Raw genomic sequence first — 18,907 nt, 5'->3', positions numbered from 1 at the left:
TACTTTGTGTTGTTAATGTTTGACTATAAACAAAGAGCATTTGTTACTCTAACAGCATTAAACATACACTGTAGAAAGCTACAAAAGTCTTAAAGGACAACTAAACCACAACATCACCATACTACTGATGACAGTAACAGGATTTGCATAATTTGATATTATTTTCCTGTTACCATTAATCTATTTAGCAACTAACAAGTGATACAGCTTTTCTGTAGTTTAATTTATTATACTGGTTATTATCTACAGCTTCCTCTATGTCAGCCCCCAGATGCACTACGCTCTTTGGGCAGCTTGAAGATTACAAGCATTTCTAAAAGAAGTTTTTATAAGCAAAACAGGCATTGCCACTACTCTCCACCATCATTAAAACCCTTTCAGTGACACACAGATGTGAACTAAAGCAAAATTATTTAAAATTATACAGAGCTTAATTATGTCACTCCATCAGCTTCAATATATTCGTACATAGTCCATACAAAAATTAAAGAATGTAAAGGTCCAAACAGGGCTATGACTTCATCTAGAACATGCCGATTCTATACCATCCATCCAAAGTACTTTTGATTTCAGATGAATTTCTTTGAAATGTACCACATTAAAAATAGTACTCATTAAACAGCATGAAATTTAAGTGTACATAAAATAACTGGCCACTTAAAACAGGGTTATAATGATGACGAGGCAATGTAACTGTGAAATAAGCTAATAACCTGTGATACTACATGCTTATTTAAAACGGATTAGATGTCCTTAAAGACAATTTGTCTGTGAATGTAATAAATGTTTAATGAAGGAAAGTTTAAAAACCTGTTGCCATGAGCCAAAAATACTGGATGTGAAAGCCAATGACTTAGGGGAGACAGGGGAAGAAGTGATTTGGTCCCCTGATCTGCGTCTTCGACGCCCAGTACCCACACCACTGGTGTAATGCATCCAGGTACCAATACACTCTGGGCTAGACACACTCAGGGGGCTCTCTTCCTGGAAGTGAGAAAGGGGCAAAAACAACAGCAAAGCATGCCAAGTTAGATAAAATCCTCCAAATGGTTCATGAGCAATTCAACAGTAAACCCACACCCCACAATGCAACCGAAGACAAACTATGTTTTTGAGCATATTAATCAAAGTAACTCAAGAAAACCTGCTGCAAACACATTAACATGTGACACTCATCACAAGGATTCGTATAATTCAGAGATCAATGAGGGGAAGACTACATTTCTACAACCCTTGTTCCTTTGTGTTTCCTTTGTATAATTTTACTCTGATCTTAAGTCAGAGGCAATGAGGCTCTGCAAAACTATACATTTTAAAAAGGAAGAGATGGCACACAATACACACAGTAACTTGGGTAACGGACTTTTGAATATCACATCATTCTTTTTAACTCTAAAACAGTAAAACACAGTGCTCAGCAGAACCCAAAATGCCACACCTGGATACAATGAACTTAATGAAGGGCTAGACATTGGTTCACATTAAGAAAAACATTACTTTGTTGCCTTGTATGTTAGAAAACTGGATTTTACTTAAATACCTGCAAACAAAATTCAGTATTAGATAGGTTTTACACATTGTCAGCTGTTTACCACTCACAACCTGTTTGGTTTTCTTCCTAATAAGGATGGAAGAAACTGAAAAACTCCACATTTACAAAGCCTTGCCCTAGACATGAGGTTATTACTAATGGAAAGATAAGAGTTTAAGAAAGATGCTGGGATACAGAAAACTGCTATGGGCACTGACATTGAAATAACCAATGTATTTGCATGTCTCTGTAAACAATTGTGTTTCCATGTCCACTTATGTAAGTTTCAAATAGTCTGATTTCTTTTAACCACTGCATGTGTATCCATCAGTATACAAACATATACTGCAACAATACTTGATTACCTTAACAGCTGTCATAAGGAAGCCCATACTCTGCAATGTAATGTTCTCACAGTCATACATAAACTGAATGTGCAAAAAAACAAAGCAAGTATAGTGGGGGTGAGTCCAAGGAATGCCATAACAGCATTAAATCTGATGTCAAAAAATGCAAAGAAAGCAAGAAAGAATTAGCTCTTTGGAAAGTAATTAAGTATCTGCTGCCTAAATTATTAAGCTGTGTACCACGTACCATAAGTAGTACCATTACATGAAATCGCTTGGTATATACTGTGAAGCAGCTCTGCATATTTCCTAACAAGCACATAAAATATGGCAACAAAATCTGTAAACAATATAGAGGCATGTATGTGCACCTTATCCTTTAAAGCTCAAAGCATTAAGTGATAGAAATCAAAGTAAATACATATGCACTAATTATGAAAGACCGCCTCTCTGATAAGTTGAAAAGTAGTAGAAAGCTACTTGCAGTACCTGAAATTACTCTACTGAGCAAAAAAATTGATGATTTGAGTAGAAAACTATGGAACACTTCACTGGAAATAAGAAGTTATGTACCTACCATAACGTTCCATGTTAGTTGTCTTCATCTCGCCTTTTTTCTTGCTGTTTGGGATCGGAGCCGATCCTCGGCTTCGACTCGGCCATCTTCAATAGCGCGAGAGCTGTTTACTGGCACGAGGCTACCCCTTACCCCATGATGCCTAGCGACAGCTACCCAGATCTCATTTAAAATAGCTAATCCCAGACATAATATGGGAGAAACCAATTATCAAAAAACTGGTAGTTCCATGCAAAAATCTAGAATAGTTTAGGAAGACCTAGCCAGAAGAATAACAATAAAGAATACTCAACCCAGTGAAAAAGGATTCCTCTCGATCCACTAGGACGGGGGGATGGAGGGAAGGACGCAAGAAAGAAGGCGAGATGAAGACAACTAACATGAAACGTTATGGTAGGTACATAACATCTTAATGTTAAGTTGTTTATCTCGTCTTCATTCTTGCTGTTTGGGACAGAGTCCCTAGCACCTAACATCCTCGGTGGCTCACTGGAACAGACTCTTCAGACAGTGGAACCAAAGTCAGCTCTACTCCGGGAGACCATATCCACCTTGTAATGAGAAATAAAGGTATGAGGGTTTGCCCACGTGGCAGCTGCACAGATGGAATCCATGGGCAACCTAGACTGAAAAGCTAAGGAGGTGGCTAATGCCCTAATAGAATGACCATTCGGTTTAGCTGGCAACTCTTTATTCCGTAACTGGTAAATAAATGTAATAGTGTGGGACAACCATCTGGATAAGGTCACCTTGGAAACTGGGAGACCTTGTTTGTTTAAGGCATAAGAAAGGAATAATTGGTCTGACTTTCTTATTTCTTTAGTTCTATGTAGGTAAAAATGCAATTGTCTGTGAACGTCCAGTTGGTGAAGCTTGTACTCTGCCTTGTTGTTATGAGTGGGGAAGAACACAGGGAGATCTATAGATTGATTTAAATTATTTTCTGAGCAGACTTTAGGAAGAAATGAAGGATTAGTCCTCAGAGAAACTATGTCCTTGTGAAACACCAGGTAAGGAGGACGAACACATAGTGCTTGAAATTCTGAGACATGCCTAGCTGAAGTGATAGCAACCAGAAAGAGCATCTTCCAAGACAGAAACTTGATGGAGCAGGATGCTGCCGGTTCAAAAGGAGGCAAAATTAAGGAAGTTAGGACTAAATTAAGGTCCCCCAGAGGAGGGGGATCTCTCACTGGAGGTCTAAGAAAAGATGTTCCTCTCAAAAAAGCTTTACAGAGCTTATGAGACATAATGTTAGAATTTTGCAAACCGATATGAAAATTAGAAATGGCCGCTAACTGTACCCTAATCGTAGCGGAAGCGGCCCCGGAGTGAAAAAGTTGGGCTAGAAATTCAAGAATTTCGTGGACTGGGGCTGAGAAGGGATCCACATTCCCAGACTCTGCCCAATAAGAAAAACGTTCCCATTTGCTAGCATATGTTTTTCTCGTTGCAGACTTATGTGAGGAAACGACAATCTCACAGACTGCTGGGGAAATGCTGGGAAGCCTGGCTAAGGTTGGAAGTGCAGCAACCAAGATGTGAGCTGGAGAGTTTGGAGGGATTGATGTAACCTGCCTGATTGATGAATCAGGAGATCTGGAATCGGGTCCAGAGTCCAGGACTGATCGAGAAGGTAGGGGTGCAGGAACGGGAACCATATCTGTCGAGGCCAGTAGGGGGCAATGAGGATCATTTTGCAACCCAACAATTTTGCTTTCTGTATGAGTTTTGGTATCAGGGGGAACAGAGGAAAGGCATAAAGAAGTCCCTGAGGCCAATCGTGGACTAGAGCATCTCTGGGTATGTGACCTGGAAGTGGAAGAAGGGAGTAGTAGTTGCTGCATTTGCTGTTGAAAGGGGTGCCAAAAAGATTGCAGCAAGGCTGTCCCCATTTGCGGAAGATAAGATCCGCACCTTCCTGATTCAGAGATCACTCGTGAGGCATGAGGATAGCTCTGCTGAGTCTGTCCGCTATGACGCTGGATCTCCCAGGGATGTGCATCGCAATCAGAAAACGTTGGGAGGAAATCGCCCACTGCCACAGTCTGAGTGCTTCTAGACACAGGGGGTAGGACCTAGTTCTGCCCTGCTTGTTGATGTACCACACCACTGACATGTTGTCTGTTTGAATTGCAATGGTCCAGGAAGGAAGAGAGTCTTGAAGGGCTTGCAACACTAGGAGCATGGCTCTCATTTCTAGGACATTTATGTGCAGATAGTACTCGTAAGGTTGTCAAGTGCCTTGGACTGTCCTGCCCAGATAATGCCCCCCCCCCCATCAGGGAGGCGTCTGTAGTCACTGTGGCTACCGGAGGGGGCTGTATGAAAGGTCTGCCCTGAGTCACTAGTGGGGAGATCCACCAAGAAAGGTGCCTTTCGCATGCCTCCGTAATCAGGATCATGTGAGACATGGGTAGCTCCTGGAAAGACCACTGCATGAAAAGAAGGCACTGAAGAATTCTCATGTGGAAACGCGCTAATGGAAGTAGAAGAATGGCAGCTGCCATGGAGCCCAGAGTTTGAAGGACATATCTGACTTGGCTCCTTTCGCTCTGCATTAGGATTTGCACTTGTTGACGAATTGTGGACACCTCTTTCTAGTGGTAACCTTACGAATATTTCCCTTGTGTTTAATTCTGCTCCTATGTAAGTGATAGACTGACAGGGCAACAAGGCAGATTTTTCGAAATTTATTGTAATACCTAGCTGGGTGCAAGATGTGATTGTATAATCCCGCGCTTGTAAGAGTTGATGCCTGGTGGCAGCAGTAAGGAGCCAGTCGTGTTGGGAGGGTGGTCTAATGGTTAAGGTGTTTGCCTTACAAACACAGGGTGCAGGGTTTGAATCTCACAAGGGATAATTGGCTAGGCTTAAAATGGCTCGCAAGGGCAGTTAGCCTAGTACTAACCTACGAACCTACGAACCTAGATATGGAAACACCTGGAATCCTTGCCGTCTCAGGTGAGCGGAAACCACTGCCATGCATTTGGTGAACACCCTGGGGGCTGTGGTGAGACCAAAGGGCAAGGCTTTGAACTGGTAATGACTGGTTCCCAGCCTGAAGCGGAGAAACCTTCTGGAATGCCTGTCCATTCTGATGTGGTAGTACGCATCCTGAAGATCTATGGAGCACATCCAATTGTCCAGACCCAAAAAGGGTAGAATGGACTGAAGCGTGACCATCCGGAACTTCGTTCTTTGAACAGACTTGTTTAGTCTGCTGAGATTCAAAATGGGTCTCCAGACCCTGTCTTTTTTGGTACCAAAAAGAACTTTGAGTAAATTCCGGATCCTTGCTGGTCTGCTGGGACTTGTTGGATGGCCCGTTTTTTTAGCAGTTTTGAAATTTCTTGTACGGCCTGTTCCATTAGACTGGGTGGGACATCTGGGATATGGTTGTTTGATTCTAAGGGAGTGTGGACAAAAGGGATATTGTAACCTCCGGATATGATAGACCGTACCCATCTGTCTCGAATGATGAGACGCCAGGCTTCTGAGTACAGAGACAACCTTCCCCCGACTGCCTCCGAAGGCGGACAGCCGGGCAGCCCCTAAGGGGTGCTGGAAGGGCTTGTCAGAGAAGGATTCTCGGCTGCCCTGATTCTGCGGACCCCCTCTGCCCCGCGGGCGGCGTCTATTGTTGTTCCCTCCTCTGCCTCTGGAGGGAAACTCGCCACGTGTGTCAGGCATGGCTCCCTGGGGTTTCCGGAACCACATCTTTCCACTCTGACCTTTAGGGTATGGTCTAGAGGGAGTGGAAAAACGGACTCCCACGGCAGAGAGAGTCTTGCCTTCCTGCTCACACCTGGTAAGGGTACCTTTCACCTGAGGTCCAAACAGAGCCGAACCATCAAAAGGGGTGTTGGTGAAAGATGCCTTGAAGGGTTCAGCGAAGTTACATAACCGCATCCAGGCATGTCTTCTCAAAGCCACGCCTGTGCCTGCGGCCCTACTTGCCCCATCAGCCGTATACGAAATGAGCCACATGGAGGAGTTGACAACTGAATTAAGAGTCGCCAGCTGGGAGTTAATCTTGTCTTGAGCCCCAGTAGCTGATGGATCTTGCAGGGTATCTCCTAGCTCCTTGAGGAGATCCCTCTGAAGACGGGTGAAGTGGCACAAGTAATTCAGCGACCGCATGGAGAAGGTCGCTGAGGAAAACATCCGCTTCCCGTATCTGTCCATTTGATCCCCTCGCTTGGGGTCTGGAGGAGGGGCAGAGACCGAAGCAGGCACCCTGGGGGGAGGAGCTGAAGGGGCTGATCGAGGTGCAGACTCAGAAGTCAGCACGCTCCTCATGACCTCGAAGGCGCCCCTGTCCGGCAGAGAAGAGGGCTCCTGCTCCGAACAGATAGGAATCCTCTCCGGCACCGAAAGGGATGGCTCCGTGGCCGATGTAGGAGCTGAGCTTACCTGCACCGAGGCTCCGAGAGGGAGAACAGGGTCGGACAAGAGCCCGATGCCAGTCGCCCCCTCGGAGCCGAAGAGGAAGTCCCGGCGCCCAGATCCCTCCAAGGACGGAACCATTGAAGAAATCGGAGCAGACGACGGAGCCGAAAGGGGGAGCATCGGTGCTGACATTTCCAAGATCCGAGCCCCAACAAGCTCCGGCTCCAAACTGACAGGAGGAGTCGGAGGAGGAACTACTTCAGAAACAGGAACAGCCATAGCCTGATGAGGAGGGCTAGCTAACATTTTAGCCAGGGCCTGCGATTTGAGGAGTCTACTAACCACTCTCTCCAAGTCATGATCGGATAGCCTCGAGGACCGAGAAAAGTGGGACCGATAGCTCCGTTCAGACTGTAGCAAAGGCGACCCTGGAGCCAAGCGAATCGACTCTAGGGATGGCGACCTAGATCGCCTACGGCTCCCTGACGGCTCCGACACCAAGGTCGGAGCTGAGTGAGATTTAGATACTTCGGTTCCGGCCGGAACCGAAATGGAAGCAGACGCTCCACCTGGCGATGGCTCCGTACTGGGAGCCGACGGCTTGGTGGGCTTAGGGGTTTTCGCTGGCTGAGACTTCGCCGGAGACCCTCGGGTTTTAGTAACCCCCTGAGAATCAATTTGTTCCTACACTCCTGCAGGACTCTCGGACTAAAGGCATGACATACCGAGCAAGAGTCCTGCAGGTGTAGGGCACCCAAACAATAAACACAAGAAGTGTGGCTGTGTGTCAGACACATTTTCTGACAGCACGAGTCACACTTCTTGAACCCTGATACCTTGGTATCCTTTGACATGGTAAGAAAAAGGGATACCAATGGAGGAATGTTAGACTAGTGCAAAGAAACACGCAAAGTCACACACACACACACACTAGTCCCACAATTTCACACAAAAAAATAACAAAACTAACAGAATTCTATCTTAAACTACAAAGGCTAAACCAAGACTAATGTTATTTTGTAAAGCAGTTTTGTACAGGGTGTGGTGGTGTATTTTAAATGTCAGGTGGGGGAAGTATTATTAAGCACTGCTGTATATGCCAAAGATATTAAAGAAAGAAAGAACATTTTAGCTGTAATGTATCCATGCTTTATGCTGCAAAAAGGAAAGCATGACTGGAAAGAAGCAAGTTAAAGTGAATTTATTGTTGTGATACTGGGCTGCTGGGTTTGGGGATGTAAATTTATTTAAAATTTGTTTATCGGGAAAGTCTGACTGGGACAGAATCCATTCCCAGTGGAGACTTGGGGAGAAATGCTCCAGACGCATGTCTTTTTGGAGTGTGGGAGGAAACCGGAGCACCCAGAGGAAACACCCACAAATGCAGGAAGGACAAGCAGACTCTGCACAAAAGGCATCCCAGCCGAGAATCAAACTGGAAAACCTCTTGCTGTAAGGCAACAATGCTAACCGCTGCACCACCCTATGTTATTCAGTACACGTTATTAATGTTGATAAATGTTATTCAATACATTATAAGTGTAATTAAGATAATAATCTCTCCTGTTTTTAAAAGGGTGGATATCTTGATTGATGTCCTTGATTTAAGCTTACAGGCATTTTTAAGTAACTAGGTTTTAAAAGCAATACAAAATGATATAAGGCATGAAAAATAGTAGGTGTTGTATTTGCAGAGTCATTAGCTATTTTTCCATTAGCAAATAGTGTAAGTTGGAGACAAATGTACAAGTGCAAGCAGTTAACCATGAAAAGTCTGAAAAGTATGTTCTGAGTGCAAATTACAAAGATTCTTTCAAGCATCTTCAAATTCACTGGCCGTTTTTTTCTCTTTATTAACCACATTTACTTAGAGATGAGCTGTCTGTAGGTACAAGCAATTAATTATGAAACCTCTCAATACTCTGAGCTGAGAGAAATTTAAAGGTACACTGGCAAGTAGTTCAGTGAAAAATACGTTTAAAACTACAAGAAGTGAAACTATAACAAGTGAAAAAGATAAAAAAGCAGATGCCTCCCCAGCAGCTTTAATATTTTAATGCATTTAATACAACAGTACACAGGTTTACTTATTTAGAGGGAGCCAGTGTAATTTACGTCTGAAAGTTAATGTTTACTGAAAGCATGCAAACTGTTTTCCACATCAGGAAGGGGAACAGAGATAACAAAAGAGCATACAGCAATCAGTGTAAGTGGGAGCACAAGCTGTTAAATGCACTTTAGCATGAGTAACCATAATTTTGGAACAAGTAATGACTGTGGGTGCTATCACTGATATGGGGTAACTGCTCCTATCTGGAGGGGTAAACCATTTTTTGACAATGGCATAACTGTGTATCTGTTGTAAGTTGAGAGACAATTGGGGGGGGGGTCTGAAAATCTACTTTTTGTTTTCATTGAAGTAAAATGTCTTAAAAATGTGACATGTTTAAATGGAGAGTAGAATAAGCAACTGCATAACAGATCAGCCTACTAAAAATTAGTGTGTGGATGTAAGCTAAAAGCTGGAAATTCCAAACTGAAAGTACTTACGACATAGCAAATCAAAACCAAAAAAATCTAAAGGTATTGCTGCTCAGTGCTAGGAGTCCAAACAAAAAACTCCACTCCTTAGAAGTTCTCTTCACCCTAGAGAATGCTGATGTCTATGCGGTCACTGAGACGTGGTTTAAAGCCACAGACAGCACATGAACAGTGCAAGGTTATAATGCCTTCCATACAGTTAGACCAGTTACTATGTAGACAGGAACTAAAGGTGGAGGTGTCTTTATTTACATTAAAAATAAATATACCTCAAGGCTGGTCAAACAGGACAATGCACTTGATCTGCATCATGTTCAAATCACCATAGGCAAAATCCAATATCACTTCCTTGCCAGCTATAGGTACCCTCTATGACCCAGTAAACCCATACTGTGTATTTAAACTTATTAGAAACATTAATCATCCAACCCAATACCACATTCGTGGGTGACTTTAACTACCCCACTATTAACTGGGAATCCTATACGACATCAAATGCACAGGCACAGAGATTCCTGGATTTTGTAAACACAAACTCCCTGAATCAGATAGTCAATACACCAATCAGGGGGTGCAGCCATACTGGATCTGGCTCTCACTAATATGAGAGAGTGCTGCACACCCCCTTACTGTAATGTCTTCCCTGTTAAGGTCAGACCACAAAATGGTCTCTCCTTTGAAGTAAAAATAAAACCTGGAATATTCAGGAACTACTCTATGGCTAACCTCCTGCTATTAAGTGATAACACCTGGCAAAATTTCAAGCCTACATAAACACTGAGAACACTGCTGCCTATGCAGAACTTTTCACATAAACCCTGTAAAGCATGTTAATAGCTGTATAGAGGCAGCGGTACCCACCAGGAAGAAGTACAGAACTAACTCAAAAAACAAGCCACCCTGATGGAAATCACAAAATTAGTAGGTTGTATAGATATAACAAATCTACTGGCCGATAAATTCAGCTCCAACTTCACCCCCCTCTCTCCCCCTTAACCTTCCATTACGAAATACCATCCAATACAACTCCACCTGCTATTACTAGGGAACAGGTCTTTAATGCTCTCTGCAAGGCCAAGAACACCACATCATTGGGCCTAGACAATATCCCTGGATGCCTTCTAAACAGCATGAAACATGACCTATCAGGGCCTCTGGAATTGCTATTTAACTATAGCTACCAAAGAGGCTTCATGCCACATGAATGGAGAACAGCAACAGTCATCCCTCTGCACAAAGGTGCGAGTCATCTACAGACCCTAGAAACTACAAACCCATAAGTCTCACTCATCTTTTATGTAAAGCCATGCAAAGAATTATAATGGAAATGATCAACAGTGATGTAATAAACCTCCAGACACCGGACCCAACCTAGTTTGGTTTCGTCAAGGACAGATGATGCCTACTCAACCTGGTGAACTTCTTTGAGAAGGTCACTAAAGCAATGAATGAGGGCAAAATGGTTCACACTGCCTACCTTGACCTGGCCAAGGCATTTGACACAATACCCCACTCAGGCATTGTTGACAAATTCGAAAGGTTAGGTACAAACTCATATGTCACCCGGTGGATAGCCAACTAGCTCAAAGACAGGACCCAAGAAGTTAGAACTGGGGAGTCCATCTCTAAAAGAGGCCAGTCACAAGTGGAGTCCCTCAGAGATCAGTCTTTGGACCGCTCATTTTTGGCATTTACTTCTCTGAAGTCAAGGCCAATGTCAGTGGTCTCGGGCTGCCTAAATGTGCAGATGATTGCAAATTAGGAGCTTTCATTGAATCCCACATTGACACAAATTTCTCCAGGAAGGGCTGACACAGACAAACAACTGGTGTCAGAGCCATGGACTTAAATGCCAAGAAATGCAAAACAGTATCCTTTGGGAAGACATCCATCCCTGGTAACTATCATATTGACAATACACCCCTTAGAGATGACTCAGTAGTCAGGGACTTAGGGACACACATAGATAGTACTCTAGCCTTTGACCATCATGTGTCTACAGTAGTGAGTAAATCCTTCTATGTTGCGCAACTTATAAACAAAGGTATGGCATCTAAGTCCAAGGAGGTCATTGTTTCACTGTATTCGGCATTCATTAGACCTATCATGGAGTACAATGCCACCCTTTGGTATGTACCTAACCAGGCATATCTAACAACTGGAACGTCCATAGAGGTTCCTCACTAAAAGAATACAGGGCTTAAATAAAATGTCCTATGCAGACTGCCTCAAGGCTCTATCCCTGTATTCTGTCTCCTACAGGCTTTTGATGGGAGATCTATGTCTGACATAAACAGGACCTGCTGGAGAGACAGGTACGTATCCCAAAGATTACCCAGTCTCTGGAACAGGCTCACCATCCACGTGAAGCAGAGTTTCTCCTTAACCCAATTCAAGTGCAATCTGGACAAATGGATTAGGAACAGGAAATTCATCCTTGGTTTGGCACCTATGTCTATAATGGACACAGGCAACCTGTAAGGGTTCATCTCCCAGGCCCTAGCTTGTAAATGTTTCACCTCCCAAGCCCCTGCTTACACTTATCTAGGGTATCAGAACTTATCAGAGATTTGGGATACACGGCTAGGCTTAAAAAGGCCCTTGTGGTCGTCAACCTAGTAAACACCTATGAACCTTTGAAATACGTGCTCAAAAGAAGTATTATTTATATTGGGTGGGAGTAATGGGCTTCTATCATAATTGATACTCTGCTCATATTAAAAAGCATATTAAGAAAAGTTAATTAGAAGTTATGTACTCACCATAACGTTCCATCTGAGTAGGTGACTTCATTCGGATGCAACCTGTGGGTATCGGATCCGATCTCGGATCCGAGCCGGCAATTCAAAAGCTTAGGCTCCGAGCTCCTAGCTCCTCCCTCTTACCCATAACCCCTTGCCAAGCCCTGACTGACCTCAGATTGAGTTTGCCTCAAATACTGACCACAGTATACTAAAACAGCATAAATACTCGCTCTAAAAGGTCAGGGGGATGGAGGGGGGGATGGTTGCATCCGAATGAAGTCACCTACTCAGATGGAACGCTATGGTGAGTACATAACTTCTAAATCTGAAGTAGGCAGACTTCATTCGTCTGCAACCTGTGGGACAGAGTCCCTAGCTACCTGAATCTTGGGCGGCCGTCATGGAAGGATGTTCCGAGCACCGCTGAGCCAAAGGGTGCTCTTCCCCTAGAAACAACATCCACCCTGTAATGAGAAATAAAAAGATGGGGGGGGGCCCAAGTAGCTGCCGCAGATATCATCCAAAAACACGGGACTTAAAGGCGGCTGACGAGAAACTGCCCTAGTAGAATGAGCCGTAACCCTCTGAGGAGCAGGTCTGCCTGAAGTGTCATATGCCTGCAATATGCAATTAGCAATCCATTTAGATAGAGTGACTTTAGACACTGCTTTACCTAGAGCAAATTTAGCAAAGGAGACGAACAGCTGATCTGATTTCCTGTGGCCAGCTGTCCTGTTAATATAAAAACGTAATTGTCTATGAACATCCAATGAATGCAATTTGTATTCCCTTTGTTTGAATACTTGGGAAAAAGACAGGCAAATTGATTGACTGGTTAATATTGGATTCAGAAGAGACCTTCGGAAGAAAAGATGGATTGGTCCTGAGGCACACCCTATCAGGGAAGAAAGAAAGATAAGGCGGTTTGACACAGAGAGCCTGAAGCTCAGACACCCTTCTGGCTGAAGTGATAGCTACCAGAAAGACAGTCTTCCAGGAAAGGAATTTTAAATCAGCAGAAGCTGCAGGCTCGAAGGGAGGAGCAGTAAGGGCCTGCAGGACTAAAGACAAGTCCCAAGGCGGTACAACCTCCTTGACTGGAGGCCTTAACAAAAAAACTCCCTTGAGAAAGGATTTGCATAATTTCGCTGTAATAAGGGGAGCTGTGTCCTGTCCAATGTGATAATGCGAGATAGCCGCCAATTGAACCTTAATCGTGGAAGAACTGGCCCCTTGATGAAAGAGGTCTGTTAGAAAATCTAGCACCGCAGAGATAGGTGCTGAAAAAGGATCCACAGTTCTCTGTCCTGCCCATATAGAGAACCCCTTCCATTTACTCCGATAAACCTGTCTGGTGGAAGGTTTATGAGCAGCCACCAAAATGGCTTTGACCGGTGAAGAGATACCGGGAGTCCTAATTAAGGTTGGAATTGGAGCAGCCAAGCTGTCAACTTCAGGGTTCGCAGATTGGGAACTGGCATTCCCAGAGGGTGAGAGATGAGATCCGAAATTGGATCCAGAATCCATGGTGGATTGATTTTGTGAGACCATACGAAGGGGAACCAAGGTTGTCGAGGCCAGAATGGGGCAATGAGAATCATTCTGCTCCCCAAACTGTTGGCTTTCTGCAGAAACCTCTGCATCAGAGGAAGTGGAGGGTAGGCATAAAGGAGACCGAGGCCAAGCATGCACCAGAGCATCCTCGAACTCCTGGTGGGGAAGCAGAGCGAAGAAATTGTCGATTTGGCGCTTGAGGGAGAAGCAAAAAGATCGCAACAGGGTTGCCCCCAAACGGCAAAAATCTTCTTCGCTACTTGAAGATTGAGGGACCACTCATGTGGAGAAAGGATGGTGCGACTGAGCTTGTCCGCAAGGATGTTGGACTTTCCCGGAATGTGCGTTGCTATCAGAAAGCGTTTGGTGGAAATTGCCCATTCCCAGACTCTCATGGCCTCTCGACAAAGGGGGTAAGACCTGGTTCCTCCCTGCTTGTTGATATACCAGACTACGGACATATTGTCTGTCTGAATCGCAATAGTCCCTGTAGGAAGAACGTGGTGAAGTGCTTGCAACGCTAGGAGCACCGCCCTCATTTCCAGGACATTTATATGCAATGACGTCTCTGTGGGATTCCACGTGCCTTGGACAATCTTTCCCGCAGAATGCCCCCCCCCACCCGAGGCAAGAAGCGTCCATGGTCACTGTGGCTCGGGGAAATGCAGCGCAAAAGGGTCTTCCTGCTAGGGGCTCCGGAGAAAGAAGCCACCACAGAAGGGAGTCCCTGCACGCTCTGCTGACCGCAATCGGAGCGTTTAGAGACGAACAAAGAGGAGACCACTGAACTTGAAGGGTCCATTGAAGAACCCGCATGCGTAAGCGGGCATGAATTAGAAGCAGGATAGCTGCCGCCATAGAACCTAGGGCCCTCAGGACCGAAGCTGCAGTTGGTGAAGGTTGAAGGATTGCTGTCACATGACACCTCAGGCTGACGATACGGTCTGGGGTGAGGAAGGCTCGCATTGATCTGGTATCTAGTCTTCCTCCTATGAAATCTATAATTTGAGTTGGATTCAGAAAAGATTTCTCCCAGTTGATCGTGATAACCAGCCTTGGTGCTAGTTGAAGGAAGTAATCCCTGGCTGAGCACAGAAGATGCCTTGATGATGCAGTCAGGAGCCAGTCGTCCAGGTACGGAAAGACCTGTAATCCCTGGAGCCTCAGGTGGGCCGCTACCACCGCTAACACCTTGGTAAACACCCTGGGGCTGAGGTGAGACCAAAGGGAGGACCCTGAACTGATAATGACTGGCTCCCAGCCGGAAGCGAAGAAACCTCCTGGATCGCCTGTCCATCCGAATGTGGTAGTACGCATCCTTGAGGTCTATGGAACACATCCAGTCGTTCTCCCTCAAAAGGGGAGTATAGATTGCAGCGTGACCATCCGGAACTTTTGCTTGGTTACTGACAGGTTCAACAGGGAAAGGTCTAAAATTGGTCTTAAGTCCCCCGCCTTCTTTGGCACCAAAAGAACCTGGAGTAAAACCCTAATCCGCTTGATCTGGGGACGCTGGATGGCTTTTTTCTAGCAGCTGCTCGATTTCGAGCTGCCGCCTCCCTTGGTCGGGTGGAACATCTGGGAGGCTGCAGATTTGGGGATCTTGATTAGGGGTATTGAATATCCTCTGGATATGAGTCAAGCACCCAACTGTCTGTTGTTATGGACTCCCAAGAAGTCAGGTGCATCGAAAACCGCCCCCCGACTGCCTCCAGAGACGGACAGCCGGGCAACCCTTCAGGGCTGCTGCGTGGGTCTCTCAGAGAAGGGTTCTCTTGACCCAAAATTGCCAGGAGCCCCCCTGCCTCTGGCACGACGACCTCCCCGTCCTCCTCTGCCACGGAAGGACTGGTTATCCGGAGCAGGTTGGGACTGCTGCGACTTCCGGAACCACATCTTCTTCTGTCCCTTTTGGTTCTTAGAGAAGGACCTCTGGGGAGCTGAGAAGCGGACTGACGGCAGACAGCGTCTTCCCGTCCTTTTCGCTCTGGACTAAAGTCTCGCGAACAGTCTTGCCAAACAAGGCAGAACCATCGAAAGGGGCATTCGCGAAGGTCGCCTTAAAGGGCTCAGCAAAATCACAATGGCGGAGCCAGGCCTGTCGCCTCATGACAAGGCCTGCTCCGCTGGCTCTAGCGGCTCCCTCAGTAGCATGAGACAGCAGCCGCATAGATGTATTGGATACAGATCTGAGAGTGGCCATTCGGGTGGAGTAAACCTGTTTATCCTCACTCGAGATGGACTCCGGGGGAGATGCAGCGTACTCTTTAATCAGATCTCGCTGCATCCTAATGACGTGCCATGTAGTTCAGCTCTCAAGGAGAAGGTCGCTGAACTAAACACTCGCTTCCCAATTCGATCCATCGAACGGGACTCCTTGCCCGGAGGATGGACGGAGGGACTCTCCTGGGCCAATTCCCTCTTCGTGGCTGCAGCCATCATCATGGCATCTACTGGGGGACCCTTACTCCAGTGGGTGCGGTCTGATGGAGGAGAAAGAATGCGGTCCGGGCGCTTAGGGATAGGCTCAATGGTGTCCGGATCCTTCCACGCCTGATAGATATAAGATCTACCAGGGGTCAGCAGGAGGGGACACCCAAGAGGTAGAAGGGCCCGCCTCGAATGCCTCCAAGAACACAGACTCGTCCGAAGAAGCCTTGGGGCAGACCCCCTGATCCTTAACATCTCCATGATGTCTCCAAATGAGACGCCCTCAGGGGTGACCTAGGGGAGCCTTCCCTTCATCCAAGTCCGTGTCTTCAGTGACGGACTCAGGGAAGTCCATGTGCCTCCTCTTGCACTTGCGCCCGAGGTACTTCATCGGGGCTGTCCGAGGAGTACTCTTCAGCAGATGGATGTTCCAAGGGAACCACTTGGGACATCGAGGCGGGCTGTCCCTGGGACCGCTGGTGGGGGCCTGGCCCAACTGCAATGGAGTGCGGGATGGAGCCGTGGCAGGGACCGGGGTCCGGATGTCCTCGACAGTGCCCTTTCCATAACGCTGAAAGCCGAGGGGAGCCAGCTTCTCTAAGCCCCGAGCCGACCCCCACTCGGATCCGACGACGGATCGGAGTCGGAGCCGAAACCGTCGGATCCGAGAGACCAGTGTGCTCCGACCTGGACGAAGCCGAAGACACACCAGCTCCCTCGGATCCGAGGCTCGGCCCTCGGCTCCGAGAGGTCGGGTCCGGCACCAAGCACTCAAGGGATGGGACGGAACCGAGGTGCGCTGACCTATCGGAGCCGACCCACCCTCGGATCCAAACCTGCACGGCGCCGAAATCTCGGAACGCGTGGTATGGGTCGGAGAAGGAGCTAAGGGGCGAAAAAGGGTCAAGCCCTCCCGGTTGGGGGGGGCTAGGAGCACTCCCATTTGCATTTGGGCCTGGATGAATTTCCTCATCATTCGGTCCATATCAGCTTCGCTCATAGAAAAAGTCGATCTAGAGGAGGCCACCGAAGCGGACCTAGAGAGCCGCCTCGGTGACCTCCTGGAAGGGCTAGCCTCCTCCTCCTCGGGTCCAGGAGAGAACCGAGGGAGTGGAGCCGAGGAGGAGGAAAGCTAGAAGGCACAGGGGAAGCCCGCTTAGATGGAGGAGCCGAGCTGGAAGCTTCGGCTCTCCTCTTGTGGTGCTTCTCCTGTGCCTCTCCTTCTGTCTCTCCCTAGAAGAATCCTTCCCTCCGCAACTTTAAGGGAGGTTGAGTCCCAGCCGGAGGGAGAACTCACAGCAACAAGTTGCTGACTGGAGGGGCAGAGGCCAAGCAGTATCTGGGGTAAAAGACCCGCCAGCACCAACTTCGACCTCCGTCCTTAAAGCCCGGGGTTGAACCCTGCACAAATGGTACAACCAGAAGACAGGTGTTCAACCCCAAGATGACGACGAGTGTGGCCATCTGCTGGGGACAGCTTATGGCCACACTCGGTACATTTCGAAAAGACAGCCTTAGGGGCTTCAGACATTACACCTAAGGCCTAAACACACACACACACACACAAACAAACTACGAAAACCCGAGAAAAATTAACTAAAGAGGGAGGAAAGCCTTAACCACACACAACTCTAACTATATTTATAACAAAAGAAGAGAATTTGAAAAATTTTCCTGTCAGAAAACTACACTTATCTCAAAACCACGCCAGGAGCTCTAGAATTCCGTTGCTTCTTGAAAAGCGGCAAACGAAATCTGGGGTCAGTCAGGGCTTGGCAAGGGGTTATGGGTAAGAGGGAGGAGCTAGGAGCTTGGAGCCTAAGCTTTTGAATTGCCGGCTCGGATCCGAGATCGGATCCGATACCCACAGGTTGCAGACGAATGAAGTCTGCCTACTTCAGATCTTAACTTACAGATATTTTGTACTCAAAATCCAGAAAAGGGCCTTTCAGCATTGTTACATTTTGAGACAGTTTATAAAATTAATGAAGATAAAACAAAGACTACAGTGACAAACTAAGCTCCCACACATGAATTGGGTCAGCAATACCCATATTTAAGGGGACATGACAACATGAGATATTTAGGTGTATAGATAAAAACAGAATATGTGGCAAGCTTAGGATTAATGGATGAAGGTTAAAGAAATAAAAAAAATGAAAAACTGGAAGCTCTTCGCTACGGACATGGGCCGTAAGACATAAGTCATGAAAATGCTTTTAGTCCCTTTAGCTTAATATACAGCTCAGGCAAATTTTTGTTATCAGCAGAAGAAGTTGTGGAAAATAATTAAAAGAGCTGAAGGAATTTATATGGGAGGGAAGAGGGCAAGAGTTAATTGGGATATGTTGATCATCCCAACAGAATATGGTGGTTTAGGTTTACCTGATTTGAAGGGATAAGTTACAGCTATACAGTTAAGGCGCATAAATATAAAACCAGGTGGTTAAAATTCAAAATAGAAAGGTAAGATGATGAAATGGGGGGGGGGGGCTAAGGTACTGGGAGGAAATAACTAGAAAGGTAAAGGTAATACAGTGGGATAGAGTAAGAATATGTTTGGACTGTCTGTTAGAGGCTGCCTTCCCTAAAAGGGAGTGATAGAGAATAGGCACAGAGAAAGGGATAGGGGAATGCTAAGTGAAAGACCAGCTCTGATACAGTTTTTAGTGGAGTACAGAACAGAAGCTACTGTTAAAAATAGATAAAAAGTACTGCATATAAAATACTGTATGATTACTATAACAGTCAATTGGAGGGGACTGGAAAGAGAATAGAAAGGCAGGTTATA

The 18,907-nt window shown here is 46.1% G+C and overlaps 1 protein-coding gene across 1 annotated transcript in view; it reads right to left on the bottom strand.

Annotated features, from left to right (window-relative positions):
* Positions 1–18,907, bottom strand: part of PPIP5K2 (diphosphoinositol pentakisphosphate kinase 2) — a 3,486,936-nt gene that overhangs the window by 878,315 nt on the left and 2,589,714 nt on the right. The window contains 1 exon segment of the mRNA XM_044063880.1: positions 811–984. Coding sequence (XP_043919815.1) covers positions 811–984 — 174 coding nt within the window.

This window comes from Protopterus annectens, chromosome 2.part2, assembly GCF_019279795.1.
Source record: "Protopterus annectens isolate FY-2018-M chromosome 2.part2, PAN1.0, whole genome shotgun sequence".
NCBI classification, from domain to species: domain Eukaryota; kingdom Metazoa; phylum Chordata; order Ceratodontiformes; family Protopteridae; genus Protopterus; species Protopterus annectens.
Note: the sequence above shows the minus strand (reverse complement) of the source record. Positions and strands in the feature narration are given on the sequence as shown.